This window comes from Desarmillaria tabescens (assembly GCF_030435595.1).
Source record: "Desarmillaria tabescens strain CCBAS 213 chromosome Unknown EV420scaffold_16, whole genome shotgun sequence".
NCBI classification, from domain to species: domain Eukaryota; kingdom Fungi; phylum Basidiomycota; class Agaricomycetes; order Agaricales; family Physalacriaceae; genus Desarmillaria; species Desarmillaria tabescens.
The window spans coordinates 33,899-47,056 of record NW_026848315.1 but is presented as its reverse complement, the minus strand read 5'-3'; the positions used below and the strand labels follow the sequence as shown (position 1 = coordinate 47,056).

Sequence of the window (13,158 nt, the reverse complement as noted above, 5' to 3'; positions counted from 1 at the left end):
CATTAGAAGGTCTGCTTCCTAGGGTAGTATGCCGCCCCACGTTGTACGCTCTATGTTTTCCTCAATGAAAATGAAGTAGCAAGAAAACAACAACACTTACTCGATTTTCCTCTGATATTCAGGATGCCTTTGCTAGACAAAAATGGCATGTCTCGCCTCAGTGTGAAAATATCAAGTAAATCCTGGGCATCGTCGTCTGGTTTTATGCAATGACAGCCTGCGGCAGAGCAATGAGTCGACGAAGGATGAATCACAATCATGACAAGAGATAGAAGGGGCAGGTTCTGAGCTTCAATGGAAGCATCGATGCGCCCCAATGGCCCTCCTTTGAATAGACTAAACACTTCACGGCTTTCCGGGCAGATCTCTATGGTTATATCTCGAACGGAAGGGCCCATTAACGGACACGGCACATCATTGTCAAATTCGCTACAAATGAGTCGAACAGACTTCAGGTTTGGAAGTGTGCGGAGGTCAAGGGAGGGATCAATGGATTCGGCTGGAAATATTTGTTGTCAGCGCAGCTTCTGACAATATAGGATGGTTCTACCTGGAGATGAGTGATCAATGACCACTTCTTCGAGGTAAGGTGCCGGAATCCTCAACGCTGTCTTGACAATATCAAGGTCGGCAGGGCTCACTATGATGGCCACAAATTTCTTCCATCGCAGTTTTGAACAGGAGTTATTCTTTGAAAGCCAGTCTTCGAGGTAGATGAAGGAGTTAAGGCCCCCGATATTCAGAGATTCTAACGATGCAAGATCCCATGCAATGTTTTGTTGCTGAAAACTTGACCATAGCATGGAAAGTCTTTTGAGCGAAGGCCATTTCTCCGACGTTGAAAAGATATCAACATCCGGAATAGCCTCTACTCCATCAAGGCATAGTTCCACAAGGCCGGCGGAAAGGACATCGTTGAAAATGGCTTTGGTAAGAGACTCGTCTTTGCAGCCTCTGAAGTCTATGGAATCGAAACCGGCTGATAAAACATATCGTTTCAAGGATGTGAGGGATTTTAAGACGGCGACAAAAGTCGTTGTATCAACTATCGAGCGCTGACAGTAGGTGATGTCGAAATATACCTCCAATGTAGTGACGAGAGGAGCGATGTGAGATGATATGGAAATCATACTGTGGAATCTTGGGAAGGTATGACCAGATAACTTCCAAGGTATGGCCTCACGGGTGGAAGAATTCGATAGGATAAGCTTGATTCGAGAGAAAAGATGCAATTGACTCGACGCGACAAAGGCACGAGAGACAAGAGCGCATGCTCGCAATGCCTTACTGTCGTCGTGATTGAAGTCAACGATCAAGTCGATCAATTCTTGAGGAATAACCATAGTTTCTACTGAAAGGAGACTGAGCCACCAGACCGCGACGCTTTTGCAATATTGTTACTGACCCTTGCAATTTGCTTGCGGTGACGAAAGTCTTCGAGTGAGTTCGTGAACGGCGCGCAGCGCAGAGTGAGGACCGGCTTTTGCCGAATTCGAACATCATTATTAACATTTCATCAAAAAGGATTGAGATAATCTACAGAACGAGTAATGCGAGTTACAAACTACTCTGGGTTAATAAGACTCTTGAGGGGAATCGGGAGATGTGGATCTGGGCTAATCTGGGGTAACGGCGGACCTTGTTGGAGTACGAACGGTGCCGATGCTGTAGTCACCTTCAGTTCACCGTTTCCATACACATCCTTGGCCTTAGGTGCCTCAAATGGATGTGCCTCTGTATTGAAAACGTCTGCACAATACCATGAGACTTACAGCAGTGCTTGAAGAAGAGAAAAAATGAGCCTACATTCGTCGAGACTGATATGGTTCGGGTCGTCAAAAGTCAGATATCTACCAGAAGGTCGAATAAGAGACTCTCAGGACGTAGAGAAGATTGATGCTTACAAGTACTTAAGCACTTCCGCGAACCAAAAGCTTTCCATGTCATCTATCTTTGTGGAATTTTTATTGTTGACATCGTTTATGCCTGCGAACGCAACCGTAGTCGGGAGGAAAGTCCTAAAGCTCTTGATAGCACTCGCTGCGCGGTCCAGGTACTTGGTATCACCGGTGACACGCCAGGCGTAGAAATTTGATTCTAAGACTTCCGGTCTTTGAATGTAATCTGAGCCTGTGATGTAGAATCCATGTTGTTGGTAGAAAGATAACTGATCTGCGCTGATGGTACCCCCGCCGGTGAAATTGCCGTCGCTTGAGATATAAGCAAACGTTTCGGGGCCGATACCAGTGCTGGGAATAGTCAGACGAAGATTATAAGTAGATGGCATGGAAATCGGACTTACGCGGTACTGGCGTATGTGTTCCAGCATGCATCAACGAGCTGCAACCCGATGTCCACGATGGTTTGGTTGTTCAATAGCTTGCCACCTGTTCATGGGCCAATTCAGTTGTAGTATTCAAACAGTCAAATATGGGTAGAACAGACGAACCAAACAGCCAATTACCGCCATAAAAGCATGCCAGGTGAGAGCCAACATGACGAATAGTCTGCGAAGAGTCGAAATCAGCGAGATAAACATGGTTTCCGACAGTTGAGGTCTGCATTTCGTAATTTTCAATGAGAGGAGGACTGACGATAGATGTGCAGTGACATACCCTGAGGAGAGTTTGAATCGATGACGAGACAGCGGTGAACCATGTCTCAACGAAAAGCGGGTCATCAGTATTAGATAGTCGAGCATGCTTTATCAAATATTCAAAGTAACTGTCAGATCCGCCGCCCCATGTCTGTTAAACATCATTGTAGCTTAGGTTACAACCACAAGGCAGGAAAACTTACAACGTAACCCCCGACAAAAGCGCCTGTCGTGGGGTCGATGCCTTGAGCGGCTAAACCTGGTAAAGTTAAGTTTATATGCCTAACTTATGATGAGGCAAAGTACCTGGAAGAGGAGCCGGCTGGAAATTGATGGTGAGAAACAGCTAGATTCTAATGGTGAGAACCTACAAGATTCGCGATATGGCGGACGGCACCCTCGGTCAATTGGGTGTATGTATTATTTCCGGTGTACTTGCTCAACGTCTCCCATTCCAGGACCAGCTACAAAGGCCGTCAGCAAGATCAAAGGCAGCGCGCCTCCAAACCTTACCGTTCCAGCCTCGGCAATATTGGACTATGAATAACTCTAGGATCAGCTGCATAGGCACTGAATTATCAGGTGTACACGTACGGTAGCGATGACTGGCGAGTCAGCTGTAAAATCAATGAAGCCAAACGGTATAGTTTGGTTCTAATGACCAGTTCAGTCTGTGCATAGCCGAGGATTCATCGCACTTACCTCGAGAAGCCACCCTAGTGACAATTTATCCGCGACTTGTTTGGCCTTCGCAACTAGGACTGCATCCTTCTTGCCACCGAGTTCATATGCACTGAGAAGACCACCGACATATCGTATCGTCGTTTCAAATACACTAACAGTATCAGCAGTTTGTGAATGATTGAAGTCGATTTTGCTAGCAAAATCGACAGCCTCGGAGAACAAATCCTATGGGTTACTATTAGCCTCAATTATGATAGGTTGACAACCATATGAAGTCTAAGCATACATTTAGACCCATGATTTTCTGCACAGAAACGTGAATGAATTCCGTCAGGGCAGATTTTAGCTGTGAAAACGTACCATGGTGGACATCGCGTCGACAATTGATGCGCCCCACCCGTTACGTCCATCTGAGAAGCCCTTGCTCACAGGCGATAGATCATCGTGACCAAACGCGTATTCCCTGACAACGTTTCGTCAAACACGAGAATTTGGGATATGCAGTTGTTATATGCCATACTTATAAGCCGCATAGCTCTCCTGGAATATTTCCTTGACGGCGGCACGATGAACAGACGCGTCTCCGGGAAGCGTCAGACCTGCCTTCTGGACAGGGCCTGCGATAGTTGCAGTACACAGTAGTGCTGAGATTAGGCACTTTGGGAGCCAGTGGGAGAACATCCTGGAGAGGACTGGAAAGTCCGTATGCTGCAAACCTTGATATATAAGGGGACATAATAATACGATAAGGAGCTTATAAGGCTTCTCCTTCGCGATGTGGCGGAGTTAATGATAGTTTGCTACATGCACTTGAGTCAGCGATTCTGGTTGATGCTGATAAAATACACTGAAATCAAGATTGAATTTGGCATGTACAGATGGACAGCCAGGCACTTTAGCAGAAGAGATGCCGCGTGGTACGTAGACAGAAGAACAGCCCGCCCCTCGAAAGAAGAGAAAAAAGGGAAGTTTTCTCATACGCGCATGGACCGCCGCCTCGTGATATATATTCGGGAGTTTATTGGCCTGATTGCGACGATCTAGAAGACGAGCGCTGGGAAAGATGGGTGGTGATGTGGCGTAAGAAAAATATAAAAAGCATGGAACCGATGAACTGCCGTGGTTAGAGTAGATTGTTCCTCCCTTAGCTTTTCCTCCGCGATTCGAACAGAAACCTTTCATCCGAGAAAAGAGATAGATTTCATGCACGGAGGCGATAATGCGAATATCAGCATACAGTAGCTTATGGTTGCACCTGTATTGCCAGGGGGAGGGGGGAGGGAGTGTGAGAGAAAGCATAGCGAGTGATGCGTGATCGTAGGCAAGTTTCTACGTGTTTTTGGAGGTTTCCGTCGTCCGACAGCGGCGCATCAGCAGATTGGGAAAAAAATTGCCGGGGGTTGCGGCGACCACGGTCCGGCGGAATTCTTATCCGCCTCGTTGCCCGCACTTACTGGTTTGCCGGGAGCGAAGACAAGTCGTCTGTTGGTACGCATCGCTCACACGTGGCACACGTCATGCATTCGTCTGGCTGGCAGGATTTGGGCGGAATATATATATATATATATATATTTTTTTTTTAAATCCTAAGTATATTGGTTACGCATGCGTATGGTCCAATTTAGCTACCTGTGTTATTGTGTGTATAATGTCATCAATTAAGTCAGCTTAACAAGCTGTGCACTTATGTTATGGCACGAAATTATCCCTCGCCCTCGATAACTTGGTGCGACTCGGGCACTGCCACCTTTTCCCACTTTGGGAAATCCTGACCTCTGCCGAGAAATGGCCGCAATCTATCCGTCACCGTCGTTTCTTCACCAGACCCTTCTCATGGCCTAGTCCTACTTCCCACCAAACTCCATCAATCCCAGTCCTTCTCCGGTCTCTCTTTCCCAGACCTGCCTTACTCGGCCAAGATCACCAACACAGTGTGATCAATTGATGCGGGGGCGATGTGCCGGGCCGGGGTGTGCTTGGATCACCACTCCATTTTGTTACACCTGGGTCCCAACCAGGCGGCAGCCTTGCGGCACGCGACTCCGTTTCCCTGTCTTATTCGAAAGATCACTGGAAGGGCCTCGAACTGATGCCCAGAATGGCAAGGAGAGATAAGATTTGTCGTGTGATTTTAGAGGGGGTAATGTGCGTGACTTGATCATGTTTAGAAAGGGAGGCTGCGTTTCACGTGATTCAGATATCGGAAGTGGTAGAACCCGGAAAGTGTCTAGAGTGTTACTTTCTGGGGGGTGGGGGGCTCGAACTCGCGAGTGCGAAAATAAATATTTTCTGTGTGGAACGAGGTACAATCGAGCAAGCAGAGGTAACCACTACACCATCTGCCCCCTGGGCGGAATATAAGCGAAGGGTACGTCCGGCTCCATCGAAAAAGAATAATAACGCCGTACATCAGTAAGTTAACATCCGTATGGTACGTGTGGCACCATGCGAATCATGCAAGCCATACCGTTATACATGCACATGGCTCTACAAGGTACCTACGTAGTTCTATGCACCTCGTATAGCAGACCATACCTAGCTATGCACTTACACACTATTCCCATTCTATGCTGCTACACCACCTAGTTTCGTAATATTCATATCAATTCCAGGTTCAGATTGGGCAGTGTGTTACGGTTTATTCTTTTCTTTTCTTTTCCTTACGTATTCAGGCTTACCTTTTGATGCGATTCTGATCGGACGCTCTCACAGTACTATTTTTAGTCTATCCAATATGTATTTAAGTAGAGCCTCGGCTGGTCTAAACCCCAGCTTCGGCTAAGGTTTATTCTACCTAACATCGAACTCCGTCCTTCGTGACTATCTGTCCCATCGACTTGCATCGCCTTTGACTTGCTGAAGCGTCGACTACCGAAGTGCGAGTAGCGACCTTAGCACGATCTAAGTCGATTGAGTTAGTGGCTTACATTTAGCCGAAGCTCGTCTACAATCGCCCAGCGCCACTTCCTAGAAAGAACGCTGCCCGATTACTTCTAAAGAAACTTACCTTGCTTGACCAGAAGAGGTCATCGCCTGCGTTCGTGTGGACAACCCGGTGCTTGTCAACGCACAGCGAGTGGACCGACGGAAAAGCACTCACAATTCATCCGATACACTTCTTTGTCGCGGTGGTCCTTTGGGTCACCCCCTTTGACCTACTGCTCCAAGCCGCGGTAATCGCTTGGATTCTTCCCCACCTAGCAAACGACCCCATCTTTCCAGTTCTAGTAACTGTTCTACTCACCTTGGCCCTCATCCGAGTCTGTATCGCCGCACCGATTCTAGCAGGACTGCTAATCGCTCTCTACGGCGTATACGTTCCTCTCGTCTGAGGCACCACGAACCTATTCAAACTATCCTTACAGTCAGCATCCTTGATAGCAGTCGTACTGTTGACATTGACTGACCCCTCTTTTAACGACGATACCCCGTTGATGACCGGCTCGAGCTACGAGACCGACCTCAACCTGATTATCGCGACCCTCGCCGCTTTAACCATTATCGCCTTGACCGTCGTATGGTCCATCCTTACCGCTGGCCCTCTCGAAAGATAAGCCAACGGACGGATGCCCTTATCCGACGCCATTCCCGTCGCCTCCGCACTTTTTATAACCTTTTTCTTGTTCACCTTCTTGTACTATCTCCAGCGGTGCTGTCGCCAACAGAGGCATGTACGAGCACAACTACCGTTCCATTACGTTCCGGCAACGCCAGCGTATCCGCCACCGATAATCTTTATCCCTGCCGCTTCGCAGCAAACTCTTCACGATGGCCGACCCATCACACCCAGAGGACCTGGAGAGTCCCTCTACACATCGTCGCGATCCAACTCGGGATCCTCAGAGTCGAGCACCGACTCCTACAGAAGCGCTACCGAGTCCACCGAGTCCGTCGATGTCACCGATACCCGGGGGGTACTCTACGAGCGAGGAGACTCGCCCGTACAGGGCCTCTTCGACCAGTCTCCAGTCCGCCGCGAGTCAAGCAACCAGCACGGAGAAGAAAGAGAGCGTGTGGAGCAGGGCGAAGAAGAAGATGATACCGAGTTCGAAGGAGACGAGCTCACCGAGCTCGAAAGAATCAGACTCGAAGACCTCCTCGGTGACCTCTACCCGAATGAGGAGGAAGATGCCACCTATACCGGAGACAATTGGAGCGGGAGATCCCAGAACGAGTGGGACCCCCCGGAGTGGGGCAGCAGGAGAACGGCCGCCAGGAGAATGGCCGCCCGAATCAACACAAGCTGGGAACAGGCCCGAGACCGAAGAGTGGCCGCCGACATCGCAAGAGATCGAGCGCGCTACGAGGCAGCCAGAGGTCGTCACGACGACTTCGACGACGACTCCGGAGAGCTTAGCCTCGGAGCCTCCGCCGCAACCACCCGTGCAGCTAGCCCACACCTTGTTCCAGAGTCCTGGCCAGCCGATAGGGGAGAGCCAGTCGCCTGGTACCCCCACACCAGTTGGGTCTATGCAGACGACGACAGGGAAGAGGCTGCTGTGGCCGGAGACTCGCCCAGACCAGAGTCTGACCAGAACCCTCCAAGGTCCGAGACCCCAACGCTCGCTCCCGCCGTCCCCACGCACGAGCCGTCGAGTGGGGAGCTTTGGGGCGAGTTCCCAGAATACGACTCCGAGGAACTTGGAACAATTACCGTTTCCGAGCGCCTCGCCGGAGTCTCCAACTGGGAGCCGTCGGTCGCCTCGAGAGCCTTCGCCGACCCCGTCCCTCTCTCACAGCGTCCGTGGCCACTATTATATCACACGTACGTCGAGTCCCTCGGACTCCCTCGAGCTGCCCGGGAATCCCCAGAAGTCGAGGCCGGAATGGAGCGCGGAAGAGCGCATGACGCACGCATCCGCTGAGCTGAGGAAGACGCCCTCCAAGGACCCGATGGCTGGTGGGACCTTCCCCTCGAGCCCGACGCCACCCAGTCAGAAATCGAGAATCGAATACGAGCAGCCGCCGTCCGATATACCGGAGCGGTGCGAAGAGCAGGAACCGACTTGGAGGCCAGGGGAAGAGCCTGGGCTGCCTACCAGTCGGAGATCTCCGACCCCGACTCCGACATCGAAAGACAGAAGAGAAATGCGAGAATCGACCGCATCGCCCGAGAGAGGAAGGAGGCAAAGGATGCCGAGTCGGCCTCCAAACCAGGCCCTGGAACCGACGGTAATGGCGGCGGTGAGGCAGGTCCTTCTTCAAGGCCCAGTGCCTAGGCCGGGCATTTTCGAGTTGTTACCCTGGCACGGGTTGTACGAAATCATGATGGAAGATATGGAGAGAGACCCGCAGTGGCTCTTCTCCGAGGCGGGAGAGGATTACCGCCACGCAAAACGAACAGGGGATGTATACCTGATGAAGAATATCCTCGAAGTAGAGACATGGCACCGAGCGGCCTTTGTCTGGAACTTGGTGAACCCGGGAGCTCCCCAACCCGGATGTGAACCCTATCGTCGACCGCAGCCTATGCCAGCGCCCGCAGACATGGAAGGATTCTTCCCCGAAGGATTCTTCGGAGGAGCAGGAGGGGATGACGACGATATGGACGACCCGGGCGCCGGGTCGTCTCACCTCGATAAAGGAAAGGGGTCCACGGTACCCCCGATTCCACCAAAATGGCCGCCCTATCCGGATCCCGCAGGGTACCCACCTCCAGGGGAAAACCGCAATTTGCGATCCCTGTCGCGACCGCCCAAACCGCCTGCACCCCCGCACGTTCCGTCACCACCGGACCCGATCCCACCATGGCAGCTGGCACCAGGGGGGGCTAATAACCCCTGGAACGACATCAAACCCAAGCTGGTAACGCAACCCGAGTACTTCACCGGGGTCTCCTCCAACATCACCCGCTTCCTCCACCACTGTGAGGTCTACTTCGCGGTGTTCCCCATGTACTACACCATGAACGATCAGGGGCACAACCCCTACCGCATCACGTTCGCCCAGGGGTACCTCCGTGGGGACGCGCAACAGTGGTGGGTCGATCAGTACTACCGATATCGGGACCCGCAAGGTCACTGGAGATTCCCCACTTGGGCGGAATTCTCCGAAGATCTTACGCGCGAGTTCCGCGAAGTTGCAGAATTGACCATTTGGAAGGCGGAGTGGAAGAAGATCCGACAAGCGGACTTCAAATCCGCAGTCGAGTTCTTCGCTAAATTTGAGCGGCTGGCCCATAAGTGCGAGGAGTTCGGAGATGAGAAGCAGATGTTCGAGGCAGTAGAAGCGGCAATCAGGCCGACGGTGCGCAACACGGTTATGCATGGGGACAATGAGCGCCCCACAACCTATGCCCAGTGGAAGGCACGAGTGTTGCGTATCGACGCGAATTATCGATACGGAGTCGCCCAAGGGCTGGGCAATAAGTCCTCCTCGAACCAAGGCGGTTCAGGTCGAGGCAATCAACAGAAGAGTAGCGGACAGAGTTCGGGTGGCGACAAGAAGGATGCCACGGGGACGACATATGGCGGTGCTGGTCAGCCGATGGAGATCGACAAGTTACGAAGCGACAAGCGGTGCTTCAAATGCGGCAATACCGGGTGGAACCGGGACCATAAATGTCCGACGGACAAATCAAAATGGCTCCCCGTCAAACTCCCACCTCGCAAAAAACCTAACGTCCAACGTCTTCGCCAGCTACTCGAGGCAGCCGAGAAAGAAGAAAATGGAAAGGATTCAAAGATCGAGGAAGTGAAGGAGGGGAAAGAGGAGAAGTCGTCAAAAGATGAGCCGGCGTCGGCAAAGGACTTAGTTTCCACTGGTGCGAGCTCGTGTACTTCTAGTCGGACTCATATTACATATGTAGGTATGCCTTATGAACAATATACCAACTCTTTCGCTGCGCTACCAGTTGAAGAAACTAAGGAAACGGAATCGCAATCAACCAACGGCGTAGGAGGGGATTTCCGCCACTCCGCGCAGCCTGCGCCCAGTACTGAACCCCTAGGGGCTGTCCGAGCTCAGGAACCCCCGGCCGACCGCACAGGGAAAGCCCCTCGAGGGCAGAGCCCCCTAGGTCGCGTCTCGACTGCACCCTTGACGAAGGGAGGTCACCCCGGATGTTAGCCACTAACTCTTATCGACTTAGATCAACTCAAGATCGCCACTCGCACTTCGGTGGACGATACAAGAGGGGTCAAAGTAGATGGGAGAGAGCCAGTCGCGAACTTAGATAGTCACGAAACGGGGAGCTTTGAGATAGGTAGATTAAACCTTAGCCGAAGCTGGGGTTTAGACCAGCTGAGGCTCTACTTAAATACATATTGGATAGACTAAAAATAGTACTGTGAGAGCGTCTGATCGGAATCGCATCAAAAGGTAAGCCTGAATACATAAGGAAAAGAAAAGAAAAGAATAAACCGTAACATTACCCCCTCCTCAAGACTCGTTCGTCCCGAATGAGTCCTGACTCTCCCCTCCACTTTGTGCGGATTGACTGTAGAAGGACCAGGTATCGTCATCATCGTCTTCATCATCCTCTGAGTCGAATTCCCAATTTTCGTAGACTCTTTGTAGGTTTTCGAGATCGAGCTTGGAGTCCTCATCGTCTGATGTTTCCTCTACGATGGGTATTCCGTCCGCCTCCTCCGTAGTAACTTCTCGCACTACTATTGATGATTGTGAGTCGGAGTGTCTTGGGTTCGTGCATTCAGAGGAGTACGTGGTTTCGATATCCGTCAGGCATGGGGTATCTGAGTCATGATAGACTATCTCAGCGTCTGGAGGTATTTTATCGTCTCTCCCAACGGTCTTTCCATGTTTATTGACCTCCCAATGGATTCTTTGGAGGTGCGCTTCGTACTCGTTTACGAGTTCTTCTGCATTTGCCATGTCTGAGCGTTTGACCCAGGAGTTCTCCTCTCGCGGATATCCCTTCCATTTTACGAGATATTCGGTTATGGTGTGACGGGTTCGTCCTCGGCCTACAACTTTATCTCGTTGTTCCACGATTTCCTCAATCTCGTACTCCTCTTCGTCGTCGATTAGTTCTGGAGGTGGCCGTTCGGGATGTGGTTGGTTTAGGAAAGCAGGAGCTTCGTAAGGCGTTAGGAGGGATTCATTAAAACGGTTATGAATCCTCCACTTGGCCGGTAGTTTCAGCTCATAGGCTGAGGCCCCCTTTTTTGTGACGATAGTGAAGGGCCCAACACGACGGTCTCCTAGCTTCTTGGTGGGTCGAGGGAGATTCAGGTTGGTTGTGTCCAGCCATACCTTGTCTCCCGGTTGATATTCCACCGCTGGCCCCTTATGCTTATCGTAAGCCCTCTTCATCGACTCCGCCGCCTTTTCTAGGGACGCCTTGGTCTCTCTTTGCGCCTTCTCGATTTCTGCTACCAATTTCGTCGCTGCCGGTACTACCGTTGGCTTTCGCGATGCGGTGATGACCTGCCCATCCCTTCCAAACACTACTTTGTATGGGGAGTACCCGGTGGATGAGTGTTGGCGGTTGTTGTGGGTGAAGGCTGCTAAGGGTAGCCATTCACTCCAATCGTCCTGCCGATCATTGACGAACATCTTCAGGTATTTTTCGATTTCCTGATTTACTCTTTCAGTTTGCCCGTCCGTCTGTGGATGGTATGCGGTGGAAGGGTTTCCTTCGACGTGAATGAGGGTATAGAATTCCTTCATGAACTTGGAGACAAAGACCGAGCCGCGGTCCGAGATGATTTTTTTCTGGCATTACCCCGTAGGGCACATAGACGTAGTCCCTCAAGATCTTGGCAAAGCCGAGGGAAGTGAGCTCTTCTGTGCACGCGATGGGGATAATGGTTTTAGAGAAGCGGTCGACGATGACCAAAATGGAGTCAAAGCCTTTGGAGTTCGGTAGTTTGGTGATCATGTCCACTGATATGTGGGTCCAAGGTCGTACCGGCACCTCGTTTGGGTGAAGCGGGGCTTTCTTTGGTCGTCGATCGGCCTTGGTCCGTTGGCAGACCTCACAACCCTTCACATAAGCTTCCACGTCTCTACGCATGCGTGGCCACCAGTAATCGCGAAGTATCAGCTCCTTGGTCTTCTCGATTCCTGGATGCCCTGCCGTGACATGATCATGCTTGAGAGCAATGATCTGTCCTCGTAGATCCCGATCCACCGGTACGTAGATGCGTCCGTCGTACCATAAGAGGTTCTGCTCACGCGAAACCCCTTTTTCGTGATTGAGCGAATCAGAAATTCCTCTATCCCAACGTCGGGGGTCGTGCGTAGCGATTCAGATCCTTTCGTGAAGTTCCTCCTCAGTGGGCATCACCAACGCCCTAAAGTGTTCAGCCTTCAGAACCACTACATTTCGGTTGTCCTCTTTCCCCTGGTCGTGATCCGCCCTTCGGGATAAGAGATCGGCCTTTCGGTTTTGGGCCCCGGGCTTATGGTGCAGACTGAACTGGTACTCCGCCAATTCGGTCACCCATCGGGCTTGCCGTCGGTTGAGTTTCTGAGGCTTGCGGAAGTATTGGAGGTTTGAGTGATCAGTCCAGATCTCGAAATCTTCTCTAGCCCCCATGAGGTACTGACGCCATTCTTCAAGGGCGATCATGATAGCTAAGAGCTCCTTGTCGTAGATTTCATAGTTGCGTTCGGTGACGGAGAGGGCCTTGGAGAGGAAGGCAACCGGTCGCCACTTTTCATTCTGCCACTGGGAGAGTACTGCTCCTATCGCTCCCTCGCTCGAGTCCGCCTCCACCCGGAATTTTCCTTCATCTAGGGGGATGGCTAGGATGACGTCCTCGTGGAATAGCTCTTTGAGCTTTTCGAACGCTTTCTGCTGGGCTTCTCCCCACTGCCAATCCTGCTTCCCCGTCAAGGAGGTTAAAGGCCTCACGTGCTTACTGTAATCGCGGATGAAGCGTCTGTAAAAGTTACAGAATCCCAGGAAGGAT

At 51.3% G+C, this 13,158-nt stretch overlaps 3 protein-coding genes across 3 annotated transcripts; all 3 read right to left on the bottom strand.

Annotated features, from left to right (window-relative positions):
- Window positions 1-23: 23 nt before the first annotated feature.
- Window positions 24-1,648, bottom strand: EV420DRAFT_328113 (uncharacterized protein). The gene is made up of 4 exons (XM_060481719.1): window positions 1,406-1,648; window positions 642-1,351; window positions 101-217; window positions 24-50 (listed from the first exon to the last, which is right to left on the bottom strand). Exons 2-3 carry the CDS (start codon window positions 1,341-1,343, stop codon window positions 203-205), a joined length of 717 nt encoding a protein of 238 aa, XP_060330951.1. The 5' UTR covers window positions 1,344-1,351; window positions 1,406-1,648; the 3' UTR covers window positions 24-50; window positions 101-202.
- On the bottom strand, window positions 1,565-3,992 carry EV420DRAFT_1763820 (glycoside hydrolase family 47 protein; the record flags this gene model as incomplete). Its single annotated transcript, XM_060480756.1, has 15 exons — window positions 3,801-3,992; window positions 3,641-3,743; window positions 3,567-3,584; window positions 3,299-3,505; window positions 3,191-3,250; window positions 3,110-3,133; window positions 2,968-3,060; window positions 2,903-2,918; window positions 2,800-2,855; window positions 2,616-2,747; window positions 2,450-2,558; window positions 2,303-2,387; window positions 1,905-2,249; window positions 1,807-1,850; window positions 1,565-1,749 (listed from the first exon to the last, which is right to left on the bottom strand). Exons 1-15 carry the CDS (start codon window positions 3,959-3,961, stop codon window positions 1,565-1,567), a joined length of 1,638 nt encoding a protein of 545 aa, XP_060330950.1. The 5' UTR covers window positions 3,962-3,992.
- On the bottom strand, window positions 3,993-4,643 carry EV420DRAFT_1540133 (uncharacterized protein). Its single transcript, XM_060473069.1, has one exon. It carries the CDS (start codon window positions 4,577-4,579, stop codon window positions 4,067-4,069), a length of 513 nt encoding a protein of 170 aa, XP_060330949.1. The 5' UTR covers window positions 4,580-4,643; the 3' UTR covers window positions 3,993-4,066.
- Between the last annotated feature and the right edge of the window lie 8,515 nt (window positions 4,644-13,158).